This window comes from Gopherus flavomarginatus, chromosome 1, assembly GCF_025201925.1.
Source record: "Gopherus flavomarginatus isolate rGopFla2 chromosome 1, rGopFla2.mat.asm, whole genome shotgun sequence".
Taxonomy (NCBI): Eukaryota; Metazoa; Chordata; order Testudines; family Testudinidae; genus Gopherus; species Gopherus flavomarginatus.
The window spans coordinates 254,888,318-254,907,429 of NC_066617.1; the positions used below are offsets into that span (position 1 = coordinate 254,888,318).

The 19,112-nt window shown below is 40.4% G+C and overlaps 1 protein-coding gene across 4 annotated transcripts in view; it reads left to right on the forward strand.

Annotated features, from left to right (window-relative positions):
* The window catches only part of NCK2 (NCK adaptor protein 2), a 166,497-nt gene that overhangs the window by 120,166 nt on the left and 27,219 nt on the right, over window positions 1-19,112 (forward strand). For all 4 annotated transcript variants that reach the window (XM_050922582.1, XM_050922570.1, XM_050922578.1 and 1 more), the window contains one exon: window positions 16,945-17,666. In XM_050922582.1, coding sequence (XP_050778539.1) covers window positions 16,945-17,666 — 722 coding nt within the window. The remainder of the gene's footprint in view (window positions 1-16,944; window positions 17,667-19,112) is intronic.

Sequence of the window (19,112 nt, forward strand, 5' to 3'; positions counted from 1 at the left end):
TAAAAGATAGGGAACAAAGGGTAGGAATTAATGGTAAATTCTCAGAATGGAGAGGGGTAACTAGTGGTGTTCCCCAAGGGTCAGTCTTAGGACCAATCCTATTCAATTTATTCATAAATGATCTGGAGAAAGAGGTATCTGTGTTTAATTCCTGAGTATAGTGGGTGAATGGAAAAAGTCATGAGGTACTGTTTTGTTATTTTGGAGAATAGTTTATTTTGATTGTATCTTTCAAACAGTTAACATCTTATCCCCAAATTAATTTTATATGCATTTAATTTATAACCTTAAGATTGAAATCATTGATACTACATGTATTTTTATTGGTTGGCTTTTCTGGGATGCCCACAGCATGCTAGACATTGTATAAATTACAGAAGAACGCACATTCCCTGACCCACATTGCTTTCATTTAAATTATGCCTTTATTGTATTTTGGTGATGTTGCATTAAAACATCTTCAGTGGAATGTGATGGAATGTTTATTATTATTTTGTACTGACAGCAAGTATTTAAATGCCATCTTTCACTATAATATCTTTATGCACAACATAGTTTGTTACAAGCTTTCGCACAGTATTTTTATTAAGTTCATTGAGTGGAATTCATCTAGAGAACTTAAGTTATAGTGGTGTTTGATCCATAGGAATCTTTTAAAGAATATTCCTTGCCATATTTTAGTAGGATTGTGACATGACTTAAACCAGTCTGATTGTAGAAATGTCTGAATAATTTCACATTGAAGTTTCAACAAAGTCTTCTAGCTTTCTGATTGATATGGCATGTCTGTACCTGACATAATAAGCTTCCTGAAGAATATACACAATTATCTTTATTAGGACTGTAAGCCTCCATTTCTATATCATAAATAGAGTTGGCAATTTCTGGAATTTACCGCAGCATACTTCAAACAGAATGCTATTTTTGGGGGTGTGAGAGAATAAACTGTCAAAATATTGAACACAGTATGTAGACATTTAGCCTTTGAAAACTCATTAGGAAACTGTTGGGTTTTTCCCAGCCTGAGGATATGCTAAAATATGTTCCACTCTCTTTCTCTCTCTCTCTCTCCCTCTTCTCCCCCCCCCCCATGTGAAAGGGTTCTGTGAGTGTAATAAACTGCTATCCTTCACACTTGTTCACATCCTGATCAATTCTAATTGCTTTTATTAATGCCAACCATTTTTTCAGTGAAAATGTGGTCTCCAAACTATAACCAGCAAAAACTTTTAGACATCCACTTGTGATTGACAGTTGAAGCAGTTTTTAAGCAGAAAGTGTCACTGAGATGAGTTTCCCTAAAAGAAATACCAGAGGGGTATCCATGTTAGTCTGGATCTGTAAAAAGCGACAAACGGTCCTGTGACACCTTAGTATATAAGGTCCCTAAGAGAAGGGCACCAAAAGGGGATGGGGGAGGGGTAGTGGATGAAAAATATTTCAAATAGCTAAAATATCTGTTTCATTTAAAGGAGAATGTTGATTTCTGACTAGAAATTGAGTTATTTGGCTTTAGGGTGTTCATCTACTATTCGTTTCTCTTGACTCCTTCCCTATTAAAAGCTACAAGAAATACTGCATTTAAATTTAAGACATCTAAGTGCTGCCTAATGGCTATGTTAATCTCCTGCCAATCTCTTATATTTGTTAAGTAGTTTATTACCCCACATCAGGGCCATGGTGAGAAGTCATATCTCAGGTCTAAACAACAGGAAGACTGTGGCTTTACTCAGGGCCTTCAGTAAGGCCATTTTTCTTTTCAGAAATCCTTGTATATCTGTCTAGATTACCTGATATTGAATAATAGCTGAAGTTAAACCTCTTCTCTGGAGGCCTTCGTGCAGGGTCCAAATTAAGAAATAATTTTAACTACTCGAGATACAATTATGCAGGCCCTCATATTGAATCCTTATGACTAGACTAGAAAAATTTCAATTAAAATGTGTTTTGTCTGAATTTGTTGATTCATCAAAATCTAATTGTCCTGCATAACCATGTTGATTTCAGCTAAATTTGCCAGAAACCAGATAGGTTTCTGATGGAAACCTGCCTGCCAGACAAATTTCCTAGTGAAACCTGCCTGGTTTCCTGCTAGTTTGCCTGCCTGGCTCCTTGGCAGCCTGCTTGGTGACTTGCCAGAGAGCTTGGGCTTCCAGCTCTTTGGCAATCTGGGCTCCCAGGGTCCTTGGCTCCCAGGAAAGACAGTAAGAGAACAGTAATTCTATTTTTCAGAAAAAATAGAATTTTTTTATTTTCTTTCCAAATCAGAACAAACCAAATTTCTAAATCTCAAAAGATTCTGTGAAGCGGAATTGCCGTTCTCTGTGCAGCTCTACTTTTGACTGTGAAAAGAAAGTTGTATTCTGATTCATAAGTCCAGACAATATGAATTCCTGGATAGGCTGAGTAATGTGGAGCAGTCCATTTTCTGAAGTAAGAAAAAGCTTTTAGTATATATAAATATAGAGAACAGATGTAAAACAAAGTAGTAGTTACTGTTTGATGCAAGGGTCGGCAATCTTTCAGAAGTGATGTGCCGAGTCTTCATTTTATTCACCCTAATTTAAGTTTTTGTGTGCCAGTAAAACATTTTAACGTTTTTAGAAGGTCTGTTTCTATAATCTATAACTAAACTATTGTTGTATGTAAAGTAAATAAGGTTTTTAAAATGTTTAAGAAGCTTCATTTAAAATTAAATTAAAATGCAGAGCCCCCCGGACCGGTGGCCAGGACCCAGGCAGTGTGAGTGCCACTGAAAATCAGCTTGCATGCCACCTTCAGCATGCATGCCATAGGTTGCCTACCCCTGGTTTGATGTTTGTTTTAGCCACGGGTGTCTATCTGATTATCTTTATCAGACATAGGTTAATTTTATTTGGTTTACAACTGTACAAGATCATATGCTTGACAGTACAATACCTTCACAAGAAAATGGATAAAACTGTAATGCTGTTATTAATTGAATAACTAGCTCTGTACTACTATGAAAGATGAACTTATTCATGTATAAGAAACATAAATCATAGCAAAGTATTGTCAAAAACTTGTCTTGGGGGGAAAAACGGGTTGCATTTGCTCAACAGCTTTTGCTTCCAAATTTGCAGATAAGCATTACACACATTGTATTACTTTTAGATAAACTGACTTTATAGAATATGGGAAAGAAAGGGACACCACAAAATTGAAATCTAGTAATTTTTAAACAAAGAGTTAAAAGTAGCTTCAGGTAATAGAGCTACTCCTGAATTCCTATTTTAAAAGTTTACTATTGAAATTGTTATCTCCTGCTGTTTTTGAAAGAGCCACACAGACGACTAGAGAAATTAATTGCTGTCAAATGCAAAAAAAATAGTTTTATATCTAATCTGTCTAGTACTTGTAACAGTAATCGGTTTTTTAAAATGTTCAGACCTAACTGATTTTTAAATGGACACATTTTTAAGCAAGTTCAGTGTCTGTTTTGAAATTAACATTTTGGAAGTATTTTGGCTAGCATTTCAGGATATCGTCTAAGCTATGTTTTCCCCTCTCCTTTACCCCACCCTTCTATATTTTTGTTTTCTGCTGATACCAATCGTTTCTCCCACAGCCTTCCCACCAGCCAGAGGTCCTGGTTTAGGTTTATTCTTTTTCCTGGAATTGATTTGATACACAAATGAACTATAGAAACTGAATCATTCACCCACTCTGTTTGTACGTGATTTCCACACGTTAAACGTGGTATTTTGCACAGGCATATTGCAGTCTATGAGTTTAGGTGGCAGGTGAACAATGAAGTTTCTTGCCATAGCTATACATTATTCAATTTTTTTCTTTCGATGTGTCTTGATGTAGAATTGTGACTTCTGTATGGTGAAAGTTAGTATGTTTGGATAAAAGTAATGGTTTCTTTAAAATATTCCAGAAGACACAAAAATATTTAGTTAGTCATGGCCTGAGAAAACTGAGGCTCTCCAGAGGGATCTAACAGAGTGAGATGAATGGACTGTAAGATGCAGATGAAATTCACAAATGCCAGGTAATTCACACTGAAGAAAATAGTTTGAACTACTTAGGAGTTGACCAGAGCATAGACAAATCACTTAGCCATTGGGACAGGAAAGAAGGCTTATTGTATTTTCAGTGTCTTCAGTAAGAAGAGGATTCAGCATTTAATGATAGCTTCGAATGTGTGGGGAGCATGAGTGGTGTGGGAAGCATAGTTTTGTCAACAGTAAACAGAAAATGGGGATGCTTTTAGAGGAAAAAGAAACTTTAATGTTTGAAATTAAACTTCTCAGAGTATTTGTGAATATAATTTAGGAAATAATTTTGTGGTTTTCAGGTTTTAGACAAGATGACTAAAGATCTCATCAATCTCTGGTTTCTATGATGCACGTTAAGTAGCTCAACTTGAAATAGAAAATAAGATTATAGGTTAAACAAATTTGGGGTATTGATTAGGACAAGGGAGATACACTGCGTAGTCACTTCAGTGTTTGTGCTCTTCTGTTTATCTGAATTAGTAGAAATAGTCAAAGTGCAGAAATGTGATAACTCATCATCAGTAACAACCAAGAACACAAATATTCAGACTTAGTAAATATAGACTTGCTTTGTAAATGTGCTTTTGTCTAGCAAAAATATTACGTAGTATAAACTATAATTAGAAAATGGAACATAAATCTGAAGAAAAGGATGTGTTTATCTGCTGCTAGAACAGAATTGCCAGATACGTGATGAAAATCACAGGTTCTCCTTCCTGATACTACCTCCACAGAGGCCAACTGCAGATACTGCAGGCCTAATCATAGAACTCTTTTGAAGTTACATTTGATGAATGTGATGTTCGTCAAGCTCTGCCTTCCTTGGGATCAAGGACATGCTACCCTCACTCTGAACTCAAGCATATAAATAGCCCAGGGGTAGGCAACCTATGGCATGTGTGCCAAAGGCGGCACACGAGCTAATTTTCAGTGGCTACTGGTCTGGGGGCTCTGCATTTTAATTTAATTTTAAATGAAGCTTTTTAAACATTTTAAAAACCTTATTTACTTTACATACAACAATAGTTTAGTTATGTATTATAGACTTATAGAAAGAGACCTTCTAAAAATGTTAAAATGTATTATTGGCACACGAAACCTTAAATTAGAGTGAATAAATGAAGACTCGGCACACCACTTCTGAAAGGTTGCCGACCCCTGAAATAGCACATCCTAATGGTGCCCCAGCTCCTCTCTGTCTGCCAGGTACCTCCGTTTCCCTTGTGTTGTGTTAAGAACGCCCGCACCGGGTCAGACCAAAGGTCCATCTAGCCCAGTATCTGTCTACTGACAGTGACCAATGCCAGGTGCCCCAGAGGGAGTGAACCTAACAGGCAGTGATCAAGTGATCTCTCTCCTGCCATCCATCTCCATCCTCTTATGAACAGAGGCTAGGGACACCATTCCTTACCCTTCCTGGCTAATAGCCATTTATGGACTTAGCCACCATGAATTTATCCAGTTCCCTTTTAAACATTGTTATAGTCCCAGCCTTCACAACCTCCTCAGGTAAGGAGTTCCACAAGTTGACTGTGCGCTGTGTGAAGAACTTCCTTTTATTTGTTTTAAACCTGCTACCTATTAATTTCATTTGGTGACCCCTAGTTCTTGTATTATGGGAATAAGTAAATAACTTTTTCTTATCCACTTTCTCAACATCACTCATGATTTTATATACCTCTATTATATCCCCCTTTAGTCTCCTCTTTTCCAAGCTGAGGAGGCCTAGCCTCTTTAATCTTTCCTCGTTTGGGACCCTCTCCAAACCCCTAATCATTTTAGTTGCCCTTTTCTGAACCTTTTCTAGTGCTAGAATATCTTTTTTGAGGTGAGGAGACCACATCTGTACACAGTATTTGAGATGTGAGCATACCACGGATTTATATAAGGGCAATAATATATTCCCAGTCTTATTCTCTGTCCCCTTTTTAATGATTCCTAACATCTTGTTTGCTTTTTTGACCGCCTCTGTACACTGCGTGGACATCTTCAGAGAACTATCCACGATGACGCCAAGATCTTTTTCCTGACTCGTTGTAGCTAAATTAGCCCCCATCATATTGTATGTATAGTTGGGGTTATTTTTTCCAATGTGCATTACTTTACATTTATCCACATTAAATTTCATTTGCCATTTTGTTTCCCAATCACTTAGTTTTTTGAGATCTTTTTGAAGTTCTTCACAATCTGCTTTGGTCTCAACTATCTTGAGTAGTTTAGTATCATCTGCAAACTTTCCCACCTCACTGTTTACCCCTTTTTCCAGATCATTTATGAATAAATTGAATAGGATTGGTCCTAGGACTGACCCTTGGAGGACACCACTAGTTACCCCTCTCCATTCTGAGAATTTACCATTAATTCCTACCCTTTGTTCCCTGTCTTTTAGCCAGTTCTCAATCAATGAAAGGACCTTCCCTTTTATCCCATGACAACTTAATTTACCTAAGGGCCTTTGGTGAGGGACCTTGTCAAAGGCTTTCTGGAAATCTAAGTACACTATGTCTACTGGATCCCCCTTGTCCACATGTTTGTTAACCCCTTCAAAGAATTCTAATAGATTAGTAAGACACGATTTCCCTTTACAGAAACCATGTTGACTATTGCTCAACAGTTTGTTTTTCTATGTGTCTGACAACTTTATTCTTAACTATTGTTTCGACTAATTTGCCCGGTGCCGAAGTTAGACTTACCGGTCTGTAATTGCTGGGATCACCTCTAGAGCCCTTTTTAAATATTGGCGTTACATTAGTTGTGCAGTAGTGAGAAAAGCTGTTAATTCTGATTTCTATATAGTTCTTGAAGGTTCATTTAGTATTAACTTCAAGGTTTTTTTGTATAAACCGAACAACTTTATCAATCTAACCATTAAGGCAGATACAACAAAAAACCAAAGGTTGAAGATATGCATATCTTGCCATGTCAGAAAGCCTGCTTCAGATGGTCATGTTCTCCAAGTCCTTTTTTGAAAGAGACAAAAGGCCACCAAACAGGAGTCCAAAATCTTCTCCCTTGGGGTCCATTAAGAGTGCAGCCTTAGAGGCCTTTGTTAAAAAAGAGTTTCTGAGCACAAAGTGGTGTGGCTGTGAAACCCACCTTGATTCCAAAGCCTGCTGAGTCTCTGCAAGCAAACTAGGGGTCCATCTCAAAAGAAGATGGTCTGTAAAGATAACTTCATAAGATACTGCCGACTCCAAGATCCAGACCCCTTTGAGCTTTGGAAAATTCTGGTCTGACTTCCCGTGGGTCTAAAGAAGTAACAAGGAAAAATCATTGCTGGGGCTTGTTGTGGTTTGCCTCCTCAGAACATACCATTTTTGACAAAGAAAGGGCCTCCTTGCATCCAGGCCATTTGGTTTTGTCCTCTGTTCTGAAGTGCCCATTGGATTGTAGGATTGATCCACCCTTTCCCTGGATTACCAACAGATTCCCATTAAGAGCGTTAATAAAGGGGCTCTGAGAATTCAGCAGTGTTGTCAGTGCCAGACACTGATTATTCCTTTGTGGGCTTGATGCTCTCAATTCTGTTGAAGTTTTCTTTGGAGTAGCTGTCCCCTCAGGTGCAGGAGAGTATCTCAGTACTGTGGGAGCCATGGTTCTGAGAAACTCCAGAGCCTAGTTTGGTGCTGTGAGGGTCTTGGAGCAGATAAGAATCTGCTCCTGGCCTTTCTGTTGAAGCTCCTCCTCAAATGGTGCCAGCCACCTATGTTTTGTCTCAATCCTATTTGTCCCTGTAAACTAGAGCTGCCAACCCTTTAAGGGGAAATTTTAAAGGGAGGAAAATTAAATTGTTGAATGATGCCTCTCAAATTAAACGATCTATATACAAGTTTCATTATTAGACATATTTATGTAAAACAGGATCTTTGCTACTTTGGAATTCATCTGCTTCCACTGCTTTTTCTTCACTTGAAATCTAATCCTTTGTGATTTTTATATTTGCCTTAGCAGCAACTAATTGTTACAATGATTATGACTTCAAGTGAGGTGTAAGAAACAAAAGTAATGGGGATCTCCAAAACAAAGTTGCTTTTTTCATACAAATGCATCTGTTAATGTTTTGGCGATACAGAGTTTACATAAATTTTTTTTTTAGGGAGCTGTGATTACATCTTCATTATCATAGATACGCATAAATTCTGGTACTGTCTTAACTTTGCTTTTACATTATTATGGCCATTCTGCTAAATTCTCTTTTTCAGTTACAGAATCATTTGTCCAATAGAGTTGCACATAATAAACAAATGAAAGTTAGAGATGTTATTAATCCCTCCCACTCTGCTTGCTGCCAGTAGATGACTTAACAGTTAGTTCAGTTCTACTACTGGTAATGTCCAAGTTTAAAAAAATAGTAAATAAAATTGCCTTGCAGTGATATCTAACTTCTCTACTCTGGTACTGTATCTAAGTACCAATCAGTGACTGACTGTCTTGCTCAGAGATTCTGGGCTTGTCTACATCACAAAGTTGCAGCGCTGGTGAGGGGGTTACAGCGCTGCAACTTAGGAGGTGTACACATCTGCAGGGCATCACCAGCGCTGCAACTCCCTGTTTGCAGCGCTGGCCGTACTCCCGTTTTGTTTCGGGTGTAGAGGATCCAGCGCTGGTGATCCAGCGCTGGTAATCAAGTGTAGACACTTACCAGCGCTTTTCTTGACCTCCGTGGAATAAGCAGGTATCCCAGCATACCTGAGGAAGCCTCTCCTTCAAGCAGGTCTATTTCCCTGCGGTTTGCAGGGGTGTCCGGGGAACGCGAGAGCAAACCGCGGGGAAGCTGGTCTCCTTCCCCGGTTTGCTCTCGCGTTCCCCGAACCCCCAGTGCAAGCAGGTCTCCTTCCCTGCGGTTTGCTCTCGCGTTCCCCGAACCCCCGAGCAAGCAGTTCTCCTTCCCTGGGGTTTGCTCTCGCGTTCCCCGAACCCCCATGCAAGCAGGTCTCCTTCCCTGCGGTTTGCAGGGGGGTTCGGGGAACGCGAGAGCAAACCGCGGGGAAGCTGGTCTCCTTCCCCGGTTTGCTCTCGCGTTCCCCGAACCCCCGTGCAAGCAGGTCTCCTTCCCTGCGGTTTGCTCTCACGTTCCCCGAACCCCCGAGCAAGCAGGTCTCCTTCCCTGCGGTTTGCAGGGGGGTTCAGGGAACGCGAGAGCAAACCGCGGGGAAGCTGGTCTCCTTCCCCGGTTTGCTCTCGCGTTCCCCGAACCCCCCTTGAAGCCGCCCAACAGTGCTGCAGTGTGGCCACATCTAACACCACTTGCAGCGCTGGTTGCTGTAAGTGTGGCCACTCTGCAGCGCTGGCCCTATACAGCTGTACTAATACAGCTGTAACAACCAGCGCTGCAAAATTGTAGATGTAGACATACCCTCTGATTATCAATAGGTGCATAAGTTCAAACAAAGTAAAACAGTCTTTCTTTGAGCTTTGAAAGACTTCACTTGTTTGTTGTTTTCTTTTAGTTTTTCTACCTTGCTGTGGTTTGTGGCATGAGCCAGGAAAAAAAAGTACTGAAATACAATGCAAGAGGTTGTTTTTTGTTGTATTTCTAGCCCAACCTAACCAGAAAGTTCTGGAAATCATGTGGAAAAAAATAGCTTGTGAGATTTTCAGTTTTAATTTGTTTTCCAAGCAAAAAAGCTTTCAGATCATCTTTTAAAATATCTAATAAGACTTTAAAGTGATTGTTGGGGTTTTTTTACACTTCAGAATCCAAGCTTCTTCTTAACACACATTGTTACAACAGATATACCTATCCACTGTTCTCTCAGTTCAGCTCCACCCCTTCTAATTAGCTCTTCACTCTGGTTTTGAAACAATTGTCTTCTGGCTCTCTAGCTGCTAGATCTTTTTGTTTCATGAATTATTTTATCCATGCCTGATCACTTTCTTCTAGGTGTCGTTACAGCCATGAACTTCTGTGAACTTTTGATATTTAATCGGCTCTTGCAGTTTAGTGTTTAAAGAGGATATGTTTTCTTTTCGTATTCTGTTATCATTAGGGTGACCAGATGTCCTGATTTTATAGGGACAGTCCTGATATTTGGGGCTTTTTCTTATATTGGCACCTATTACCCCCCACCCGATTTTTCACACTTGCTATCTGATCACCCTAGTTACCATAGTGCAGAGATTCTAAGAAACCATGTTTGTTCTCCTATTTATGAATTGTATCTAAAATTCATACTCTTAACTCTGAAGGGTTAATTGTAGTTGTCCTTCCAGTGGTCTACATCTCCATATTGTCTTTTTGTGTTGATTCCACTACAGCAGTGTGGCATTAGTGAATTCTTAGGCCTGGTCTACGATACAGAGTTAGGTCAATGTAAGTCAGCTTACATCAGCCTAACTCTGTAAACATCTACACTAAAATGTAGCTCCCACCAAAGTAACTCACCTACTAGGCTGACTTAATAACTCCACCTCTGCGAGAGGCTTAGCACTTAAGTTTATGTACTTAGGTTGACGCAGAGTCAGTGTAGACACTGCTTTCCTTACATTGACTGTTGCTGCATTCCAGAAACCATTCCACAATGCCCCACACTGGCAGTTAAATCGGTGCAAGCATTCCTGTTGAGGATGCGCATCACCAACAAAAGGAGCTTAGAGTGGACATGTAAAACTGATTCAATTACTGCAGTGGCTGTATGTCAACATAACTAAGGTCAATTTAATTTTGTAGTGTAGACATGCCCTTATTCACAATGAGGTCCACAGGCCCATGACATTGGGCACTCTGCTTGCTCTATGCAGCCTTTGGATGCAGACCAAACCTCTCATTCAGAAGCAGCGGAAGTATGGCTCCATCTCAGAGAAGCTGCCAGATTCCATCTGCCTCTCCAGTTGCAGGCAGACAGACCAGCTTCTCCTGCTGCAGAGCAAATTTAAAGAAGGAGGAAAAGTAAGGAGGAGAAGGCTTTAAATCTCCAGGCTGTCAGAATCTGCCTTTGTAGGCAAAGATTATTTCCTTTTTCCTCAATGGCTGGGATTCTCCATGCCCCCACCCACTCAGAGGGCAGCACGGCAGAGAATGGAGAGTGGGAAACCAGATGTTGTGTCTCCTCCATTTCCTCTGCTTATTAAATGCCTGCATGGCTATCTGTGCCATTTCTGTAAAAATCCAGGCCTTTCTCAAGTGCTCAGACAGGCCAGATTTCCAGCAGCCTCCTTCCCTGGAAGCAGTGGCAACACATCAGGAGCAAAATGCACTAGGTCTGGCGCAGACAGCAGCAGCAGCTCCAGGACCAGCAAGCAGCAACTCCCTCTTTTCCATCAGCACGAGGGAGTGTAGGTTGAAGCAAAGTATGAGAGATCCAGGGAATCTTCCCACCCAGCCTCTGGAACCCACGCTCACAGCTGCATCTGCTCACTGCGGAGCCACTCCTCCATCCTGCTGCAGTATAGATCAGGCCTCAGAGTGCAGCATGGCAAATCAATGCAGAAAAGACCAGGCCACAGAAGTGCTGTTTCCTCTAGGCACACATACATACAACCCCCACATGGGAAAGTCTCCCTGCTAGGAGAGGAAGCCCAACGCTCCAACTCAGAGCTAAAGACTCACATAATTAAATAAATGCACCCCTCCCTACCACATACATGCACAGAGAATAGACTTTTAGGAAAAGTGTACTGAGTATTGTGAACTACAGTTCTGAGGTCTGTAGATACCTTAGATTAACTTTAGCTAGATATCCCTCCTCATATACCCTATGAGCATGTAATAGTGGAATGGGGATGTCCTGCCATGGTTAAAGACTGGGACAACAACGGGGCTGTTGTCTTGCAGGTTGCCATGTCTTAACTATTGGACTTTCATTCCCAGTCATTGCTGTGGGTCACCAGGCCCTAATGTCCTGGCTATTGCTCTCAGCTTCTGTTGCAGGTTGCCAGTCTTCACTATCACCTCCACCTCTGTCTCCAGTACATGGCTATGGAGTGATAACAGGGACAGCAGTGTAGATGGGGAAGAAGCAGCAGACAGTGAGGGGCCTTTGGCTCACCATTACTTTCTTCTACCCAACATGTCCCCTGACCTTCATTTTACAAGGCTAGAAGGTTTCTTGGTGTTTGCAGTCAAAATTTATTCCGGTGTCATTATCAAAGATAAGTGTGCCATTTCCCGCTGTGGTCAAGGGCTCATCATTTCTAAGGGGGGGAGGGGGATTATCTGAAAGAGTGACCTCCTTACTATGTAGGTCCTTTACAGGCAGCTAAGTCCAGCCATGCATAATCTCAGCCCTCTCCTTCGGACAGCAGGCCAACAAGGATAAGTAAACAAACCAAAGAGAATTGTCATATGACACCCTAAGTGCTCCTACGTGCTTTCAGAAGCAATGCTAATATGGGTGGACAGTATAGCAGGTATAGTCTCTCTCAGCCTATTAAATAAATCTCACAGACTAAGAGCTTTTGCCTGAGAAGGAGTCAGGGTGTGCAGACAGCTATCCTAGATTTCCTGTGAATGGGGACGATTGAACCTGTCCCTGCTCTTCAGAGGAGAAAAGGCCCTATTACATATTATTCTTAGTTTAAAAAAAAAAAGTTAGAAGGTTACAGAGCACTTCTCAACATCAAGTGTCTCAACAAATCATTTTAAAAAAAATCAAAATTCAATATGGAGACCTTAAAATCCATACCATCTGTCACTGACCAAGGGGACTGTATGACATCTATACATGGGAACAATAGCAGTGTACGTATCTCAATTCAGCAATCTCACAGATGCTTTTTAAACTTTGCTCTTGAAGCACAACATTACCAGTATGAGCCCTTGCTTTTTGATTTAGCAGCAGCACTGCTGTGTTTACAAAAGTGCTGGTACTGTTCATATCACATCAGAAAGGAAGTGATCTCTATCTACCTCTTCCTGGGTGACCTTATCCAAGCCTCATCCAGAATCAGTCATAGACTATACTACCAAAACAGGATGCTCCAAAGCCACAATTCTATGAAAGTCTCAGTTAACAGTCTCATCTTACTCCCAGTCTGAGAGTGGGAATGGTTACTATCCTCTACGAATTTGTTTGTTACAGAAAAGGCGGAAGCGGAGAAATCTTATCTAAACAGTCAACCTGTCAAGAGGAGTACCCATTCATATGCTTCAGTCTCTTCTGGGACCATTGATCTCCCATGTGGATATTCTTAGTGGGCCACCACAGAGCTTTGTCTTATCCCTCCCGAAACTATTTCTTATCCACCCATCAAGCAATGCTTGGAGGATTCTTGGGTCATTCACAGGGGGTCAAGGACCATTCAAGGAATCAGTTTCAAATGAGAGTAAGCACAGCATAAACTGACGAGAGCTCAGGACAATCCTATATAGTCTCAAGGCTTTGCTCCCATATCTGGACTTGTCTGTCATGATCAGTACTTAAGTTAATACCTCAGCCAGTGTCATATGTCAACAGACAAAGGAAACAAAGTCTACAGTCCTTCAAAGAGAAGCTCACCTCCTGATGACTTGGGAAAAGGAAAATGTCCAGTCACTTTACTCCCTTCCCAGCCAAAGCAAAATTGAATATTACGGCTGCCTGGCTCAACACACCAAAGTCAGATCATCCAGAGTGGGAGCTACACTTCTAGAGGTATACAACTCCTGGTAAAGAAATTTAGTGTCTCAGCAACAGATCTGTTTGCCTTCCACCTGAATCATGAAGTTTCAGTGTTTTTTCTCTTACCAGTTGAGATCACAAAGCCAAGGCAACAGATGCTTTGTTGCAAAGATAGCCAAAGGGGACTCTTATATGCCTTCTTTTTCCTTTTTCTCTCCTCAGCAGAATGCTGCAGATGATGATCAGAAGCAGCACTGGTAATTCTGGTATATCTTTCTCTTCCCTCCCCCCGAAAATCATCTTCATAGTACCACAGATTCTCAAATTTCTTCAAAATGGATTTGGGTTAGGCCTGTGAGTTCCGACTTTCATAGGTCAAGTTACTGCTTTGTCTAGCATCCTCTGTGCAGTAGACAAGACAGAGAATTTCATTTTATCCAATTTGCTTTGTCATGCATTGCTCTCACAAGAAATCACATCTCTTCTACACCCTGCTGATGTGCATGAGAATTTATTTTCTGGGATCTTACTTTATTCTGTTGCTCACTCCCTCAAAGCTGTGGAAGCTTCATGGGGGAAAACATCACGTGCCTTATAGAATAAAACTGTAAACGCCTATCTGGTTATCTGTTCATATGACCTTCAGAATTCTATAAGTTGGACGTTCTCATCATCCAGTGCTGCCATCAATAGACTGGTGCTTCTCCCTGTAGCATCCCAGTGACTGTTAGAAAGAGTTATTCCCATTTGCATCTCTACACGCGTCTGTGTATAGTTCTCCGATGAGTTTATACTGCTGTAAAAAATCTCAATGTCATGAATCTATGGATCTCATTACGAATATAAATAGGAAAATTTATCCGTGTCTTACCTGAAAATTTCCTTTCTTAGGTTTGTGAACCTCATTACTCTATCTTTGACTGGGTTGTTAATTGGAAAAAGATATTGAATTTTTAATTGGTGCTCAGTTTGCTATTCACTGAGTTCTTTGCTGTACAGAAGGACTGTTCTGTTTAGTCTAAGTGCTTAATTTTTTCCTTAGAGTGCTTAGTTTTTCCTAGTCTTATGGAAGTGTCTCAACTAGCGGTTGAGCCACAATGCCTCTTATTGACAGATTTGGTCTGCCTCCAAGGCTGTGCATAGTGCAGAATTCCCACTTTTCTGGATCTGTGGACCTTATTATTCAAGAAAGGAAAATTTTAGATAAGTTTTTCTATACGTTAATACCAGAAATTGAGGTTTCCTGGAACTAATAGAGAGAAATATTTTGAAATCTCAACTACTAGTATGGATTGTTTTTGTGGAGGGGGTGGGGTTAAATCACACCTCAGTCATTACATTTGTGCATGTAGAAGTAATGAGGTCATTAACTTCAGACTTGTATTTTTGTCCATCTTTTCTACATAGTAACAAATGTTTTGTTTGCACATAACCTCCCTAATTAACTTCTCTTAGTTCTTGTATTCTTTTGGTTGACAGTCACTGCTAAATAGCTGAGATTGGAATTTTTCATCAGAGATTGGACCTTAGCCAACTTCCTACTGGAGTGTGCTCAAAGAGTAGAAGTGCTGTTATCCTGTTGTATCCCACAGGGCAATAAACTGGTCTCTCTGCTGTCATCTTGCCAAGGAGCACAGCCACTCATTTCCAGCTGAAGTGATATGGTTACAGAAGGATTAGCAGGATGGGAAAGCTGGATGAGCAGGCTCTATCAGGGAATGGGTAACCATTTGGAACAGGTCAGAGAAGCCTTTTGAAATCCTTGGAAGTTTCTTCAGTCAAAAGTTATAGTTATTGATCTTAATTACATCAGCTTAATTTCTTTCTCTTTTTGAGGCTGCCTAAATATACTTACAGTCTAGCAGACTTTTATGTATGTTGCTCAAAAGAATAACCTGTAAGAATATACCAGGTGGGTTCATTTGCACTAGACAAACACTTTTGCTCAGTTGCTCTATTTACAATTAAGCAATGATGTCAAGCAAAATTGGTATTGTAATCACCGTTAAATTACACATATATGGCTACATCTGTTGAGACAATTTCTTTTTTTAAATACTGCCACACTTTTGATTTTCATTGCGTGTTTCATAGTTTATGTTCATGTCCTCTTAGTTACATTGCTCCCTGCTAGTTGAATAATGCTCATTATAGGATCCTGGAGCATAGAGAAAAGTACAAAATTGTTAGATTTTGCATCACCTTTGTTTTCTTCCATAGTGTTTGATTTCTGAATGCTGGCTGGCTTGTGCTGTATTGGGGTTCCATCTTAACAAATAAAATCAGAATTTAATTAAATCATTTGAAATTCAGAAGAGCAAGCTACTACTCTTCTGTACCAGTCTGTTTATATATACTTAGGCAGTGTTTGGTACAGGTGTTTGAAAATGATAATGTCTGCAGAACTGTGGAATTTTCTGATTGACATTCTGAGAAGCCACACGAATGCCAAAAATCTCCAGTTAAACGTACACACACAACTTCATTCCTTTTTAAATATATTTTCCATTTCCTAATATCATTGAAGGTAATTCAAAATGTAGATTTCTTGAAAATTATAGAACCTGAAGGTTGCTTGAAGTCACTCCACCTATATAGCCTCATATCTGGCGTATTCTAGGTGCTCAATTCAACAGGAAACTTGTCAGTTAGATAGTTTCAGCTGAAGTTTGTTGGAGACTGAAGAATGAAGTAGAGCAGAGGGTAGTTTGTTCAGAGGACCCTTTCAACTGTGCTAACTTGTTTTTGTTTTTTTATTTTTATTTTTACTTTTTTCCAGCCCAGTTTAAGTGCTTATACACCTCTACCTCGATATAATGCTGTCCTCAGGAGCCAAAAAATCTTACCGTGTTATAGGTGAAACCGCGTTATATCGAACTTGCTTTGATCCACCGGAGTGCCCCACATTCTCGGAGCACTGCTTTACCACATTATATCCGATTTCGTGTTATATCGGGTTGCATTATATCAAGGTAGAGGTGTAGTTATAATTAAAAGATATGATTGACTGATTGGATTTTAGAAGACATAACATCCCTGGAGGACTAATTGCTTATGTAAATGTTGTGTCTTTCACTACTCTCTGTTTCTCACTTACCATTAAGTGACTTTGTAGAGAGACACGTTAAAGGACAAGTTAAAGCTTATATTTAGAAGCTGAACCGATAGACAAACTGCAGTTTCTTAAAATATTAAGACATTGATATTTTCCAACAGTCTGTTTCCAATGTTATAGTTATGACCTGTACATCTAACATTTTTGTTAATGACAGGGAAAGCACTTGGCTAATTTCATAGTTATGCATTATAGAGACTAAATTTTTTATTTTTTCTATTTATATCCTAAATGCCTACTAGAAATTTCTCTTTTTATTTAACAGGTTTGGGTAAAACAAAAAGGAAGACAAGTGCACGAGATGCCTCACCTACTCCTAGTACAGATGCAGAATATCCATCCAACGGTAGCAGTGCAGATCGGATTTATGACCTTAACATCCCAGCCTACGTTAAATTTGCCTATGTGGCAGAGAGGGAGGATGAGCTATCCCTTGTTAAAGGATCCCGAGTCATTGTTATGGAAAAGTGCAGTGATGGCTGGTGGAGAGGTAGCTACAATGGACAGATTGGCTGGTTTCCTTCGAACTATGTGGTGGAGGAAGTTGAGGAAGCAACTGCAGATTCCCCAAGTTTTCTAAGTTTAAGGAAAGGTGCATCGATGAGTAATGGCCAGAGCTCGAAACTACTTCATGTTGTTCAGACACTGTATCCATTCAGCTCCGTCACAGAAGAAGAGCTCAATTTTGAAAAGGGGGAAACAATGGAAGTCATTGAAAAACCAGAAAATGACCCAGAATGGTGGAAATGTAAAAATTCCCGAGGGCAAATTGGTCTTGTTCCTAAAAACTATGTAGTAATCTTAAGTGATGGTCCTGCCATTAACACTTCCCATCCACCTCCGATAAGCTATACGGGGCCATCTTCTACAGGACGGTTTGCTGGAAGAGAGTGGTATTATGGGAATGTTACCCGGCATCAAGCAGAATGTGCCCTAAATGAGAGGGGAGTGGAAGGGGACTTCCTTGTTAGAGATAGTGAATCTTCGGTAAGTGACATTCAACACTTGAATTTTTATTATGTGCTTTATATAAATAAAAAAACTGCCACATGGTATATGGTGTTTGAAGTAGCAATGATGCTAATGAATAATTACCTTACATTAGTACAGTGAGTGTCTATCCAAAAGAAGTAAGCAATTTACAAACTTTACAAAGTGGTATTTTTGCTGTACACTGGGGTCACTTCATTCACTACTGAGGTGCAACCATCTTTGGAATGAAACACAACAATTGTGAACTAGTTTGTGTACTATTGTGGAGTCACAAGTCATAATTCCCTAGTAAAGACTGAATTCCATTTTGAACTTAAAGCAGGGATTCTCTTTTTAGGTATGAAAAATACAGCATATGCTCCCCAAATTTACCACACTTACTCTGAGTACAGGAACTCCTCACTTTAAAGTCGTCCCGGTTAACGTTGTTTTGATGTTAAGTTGCTGATCAATTAGGGAACCTGCTCGTTTAAAGCTGTGAAATGCTCCCTTCTAACATTGCCTGTTTTGTCCACTGCTTGCAGGAAGAGCAGCCCATTGCAGGTAGCTAGTGGGGGCTTGGAACCAGGGTGGACCAGCAGCCCCCTTATCAACTCCCCCTACAGCTCCCCCCTCCCCTAAGTTCCTTGTGCAGCAGCTGTCCCTTCCCCCCACTGCCATGTGCTGCTCCTGCTCTCTGCCTTGGAACTGCTCCCAGAGACTCCTGTGTGCTGTATGGGGAGAGGGGGGGAGAGGAGGGCTAATGTCAGGGGGTCTCCCCCCCGCTCTTGCATCTCGCTTATCCCATCTTCCATAGAGCAGGGGGGACACACGACGGAGGGAGCTTCTAGGCAGTAGCTGTGAAACTCAGGTCTCAGCAAGCTGATTTCATTAACAAGGCAGTGTACTTAAGCCTGGGGTCAGCTACTTAAAGGGGAAATGCGCATTTTTTCTCTTGTATCTCTGTCTGCCCTCCCTCCTTTCCTGCTGCCTTGTAGAGTGCTGTGATAGTTAACCCTTGAGGGCTCAGTCAATTGCTAGTTCATTTAGCAGTAAGGCATTCCCTGGGAAATATTCCACCCTCTGACTCCTCCACCTCCACCAAGCTTCACAGTCATCATCACTGTGTACCAGTTTGTTTGTAAATTGTTTGTTTAAAACTTATACTGCATGTGTGTGTGTGTGTGTGTGTGTGTGTGTGTGTGTGTGTGTGTGTATATATATATATATATATATATATATAATAGTCTTTTGTCTGGTGAAAAAAATTCCCTGGAACCTAACCCCCTCATTTACATTAATTCTTATGGGAAATTGGATTCGCTTAACATTGTTTCGCTTAAAGTCACATTTTTCAGGCACATAACTACAACGTTAAGTGAGGAGTTCCTGTATAAAAATGAATTTTAAATGGGTTCTTTAACAAATTTAGCATCTGTAGCAGGCTTTTCTTTGTCTTGA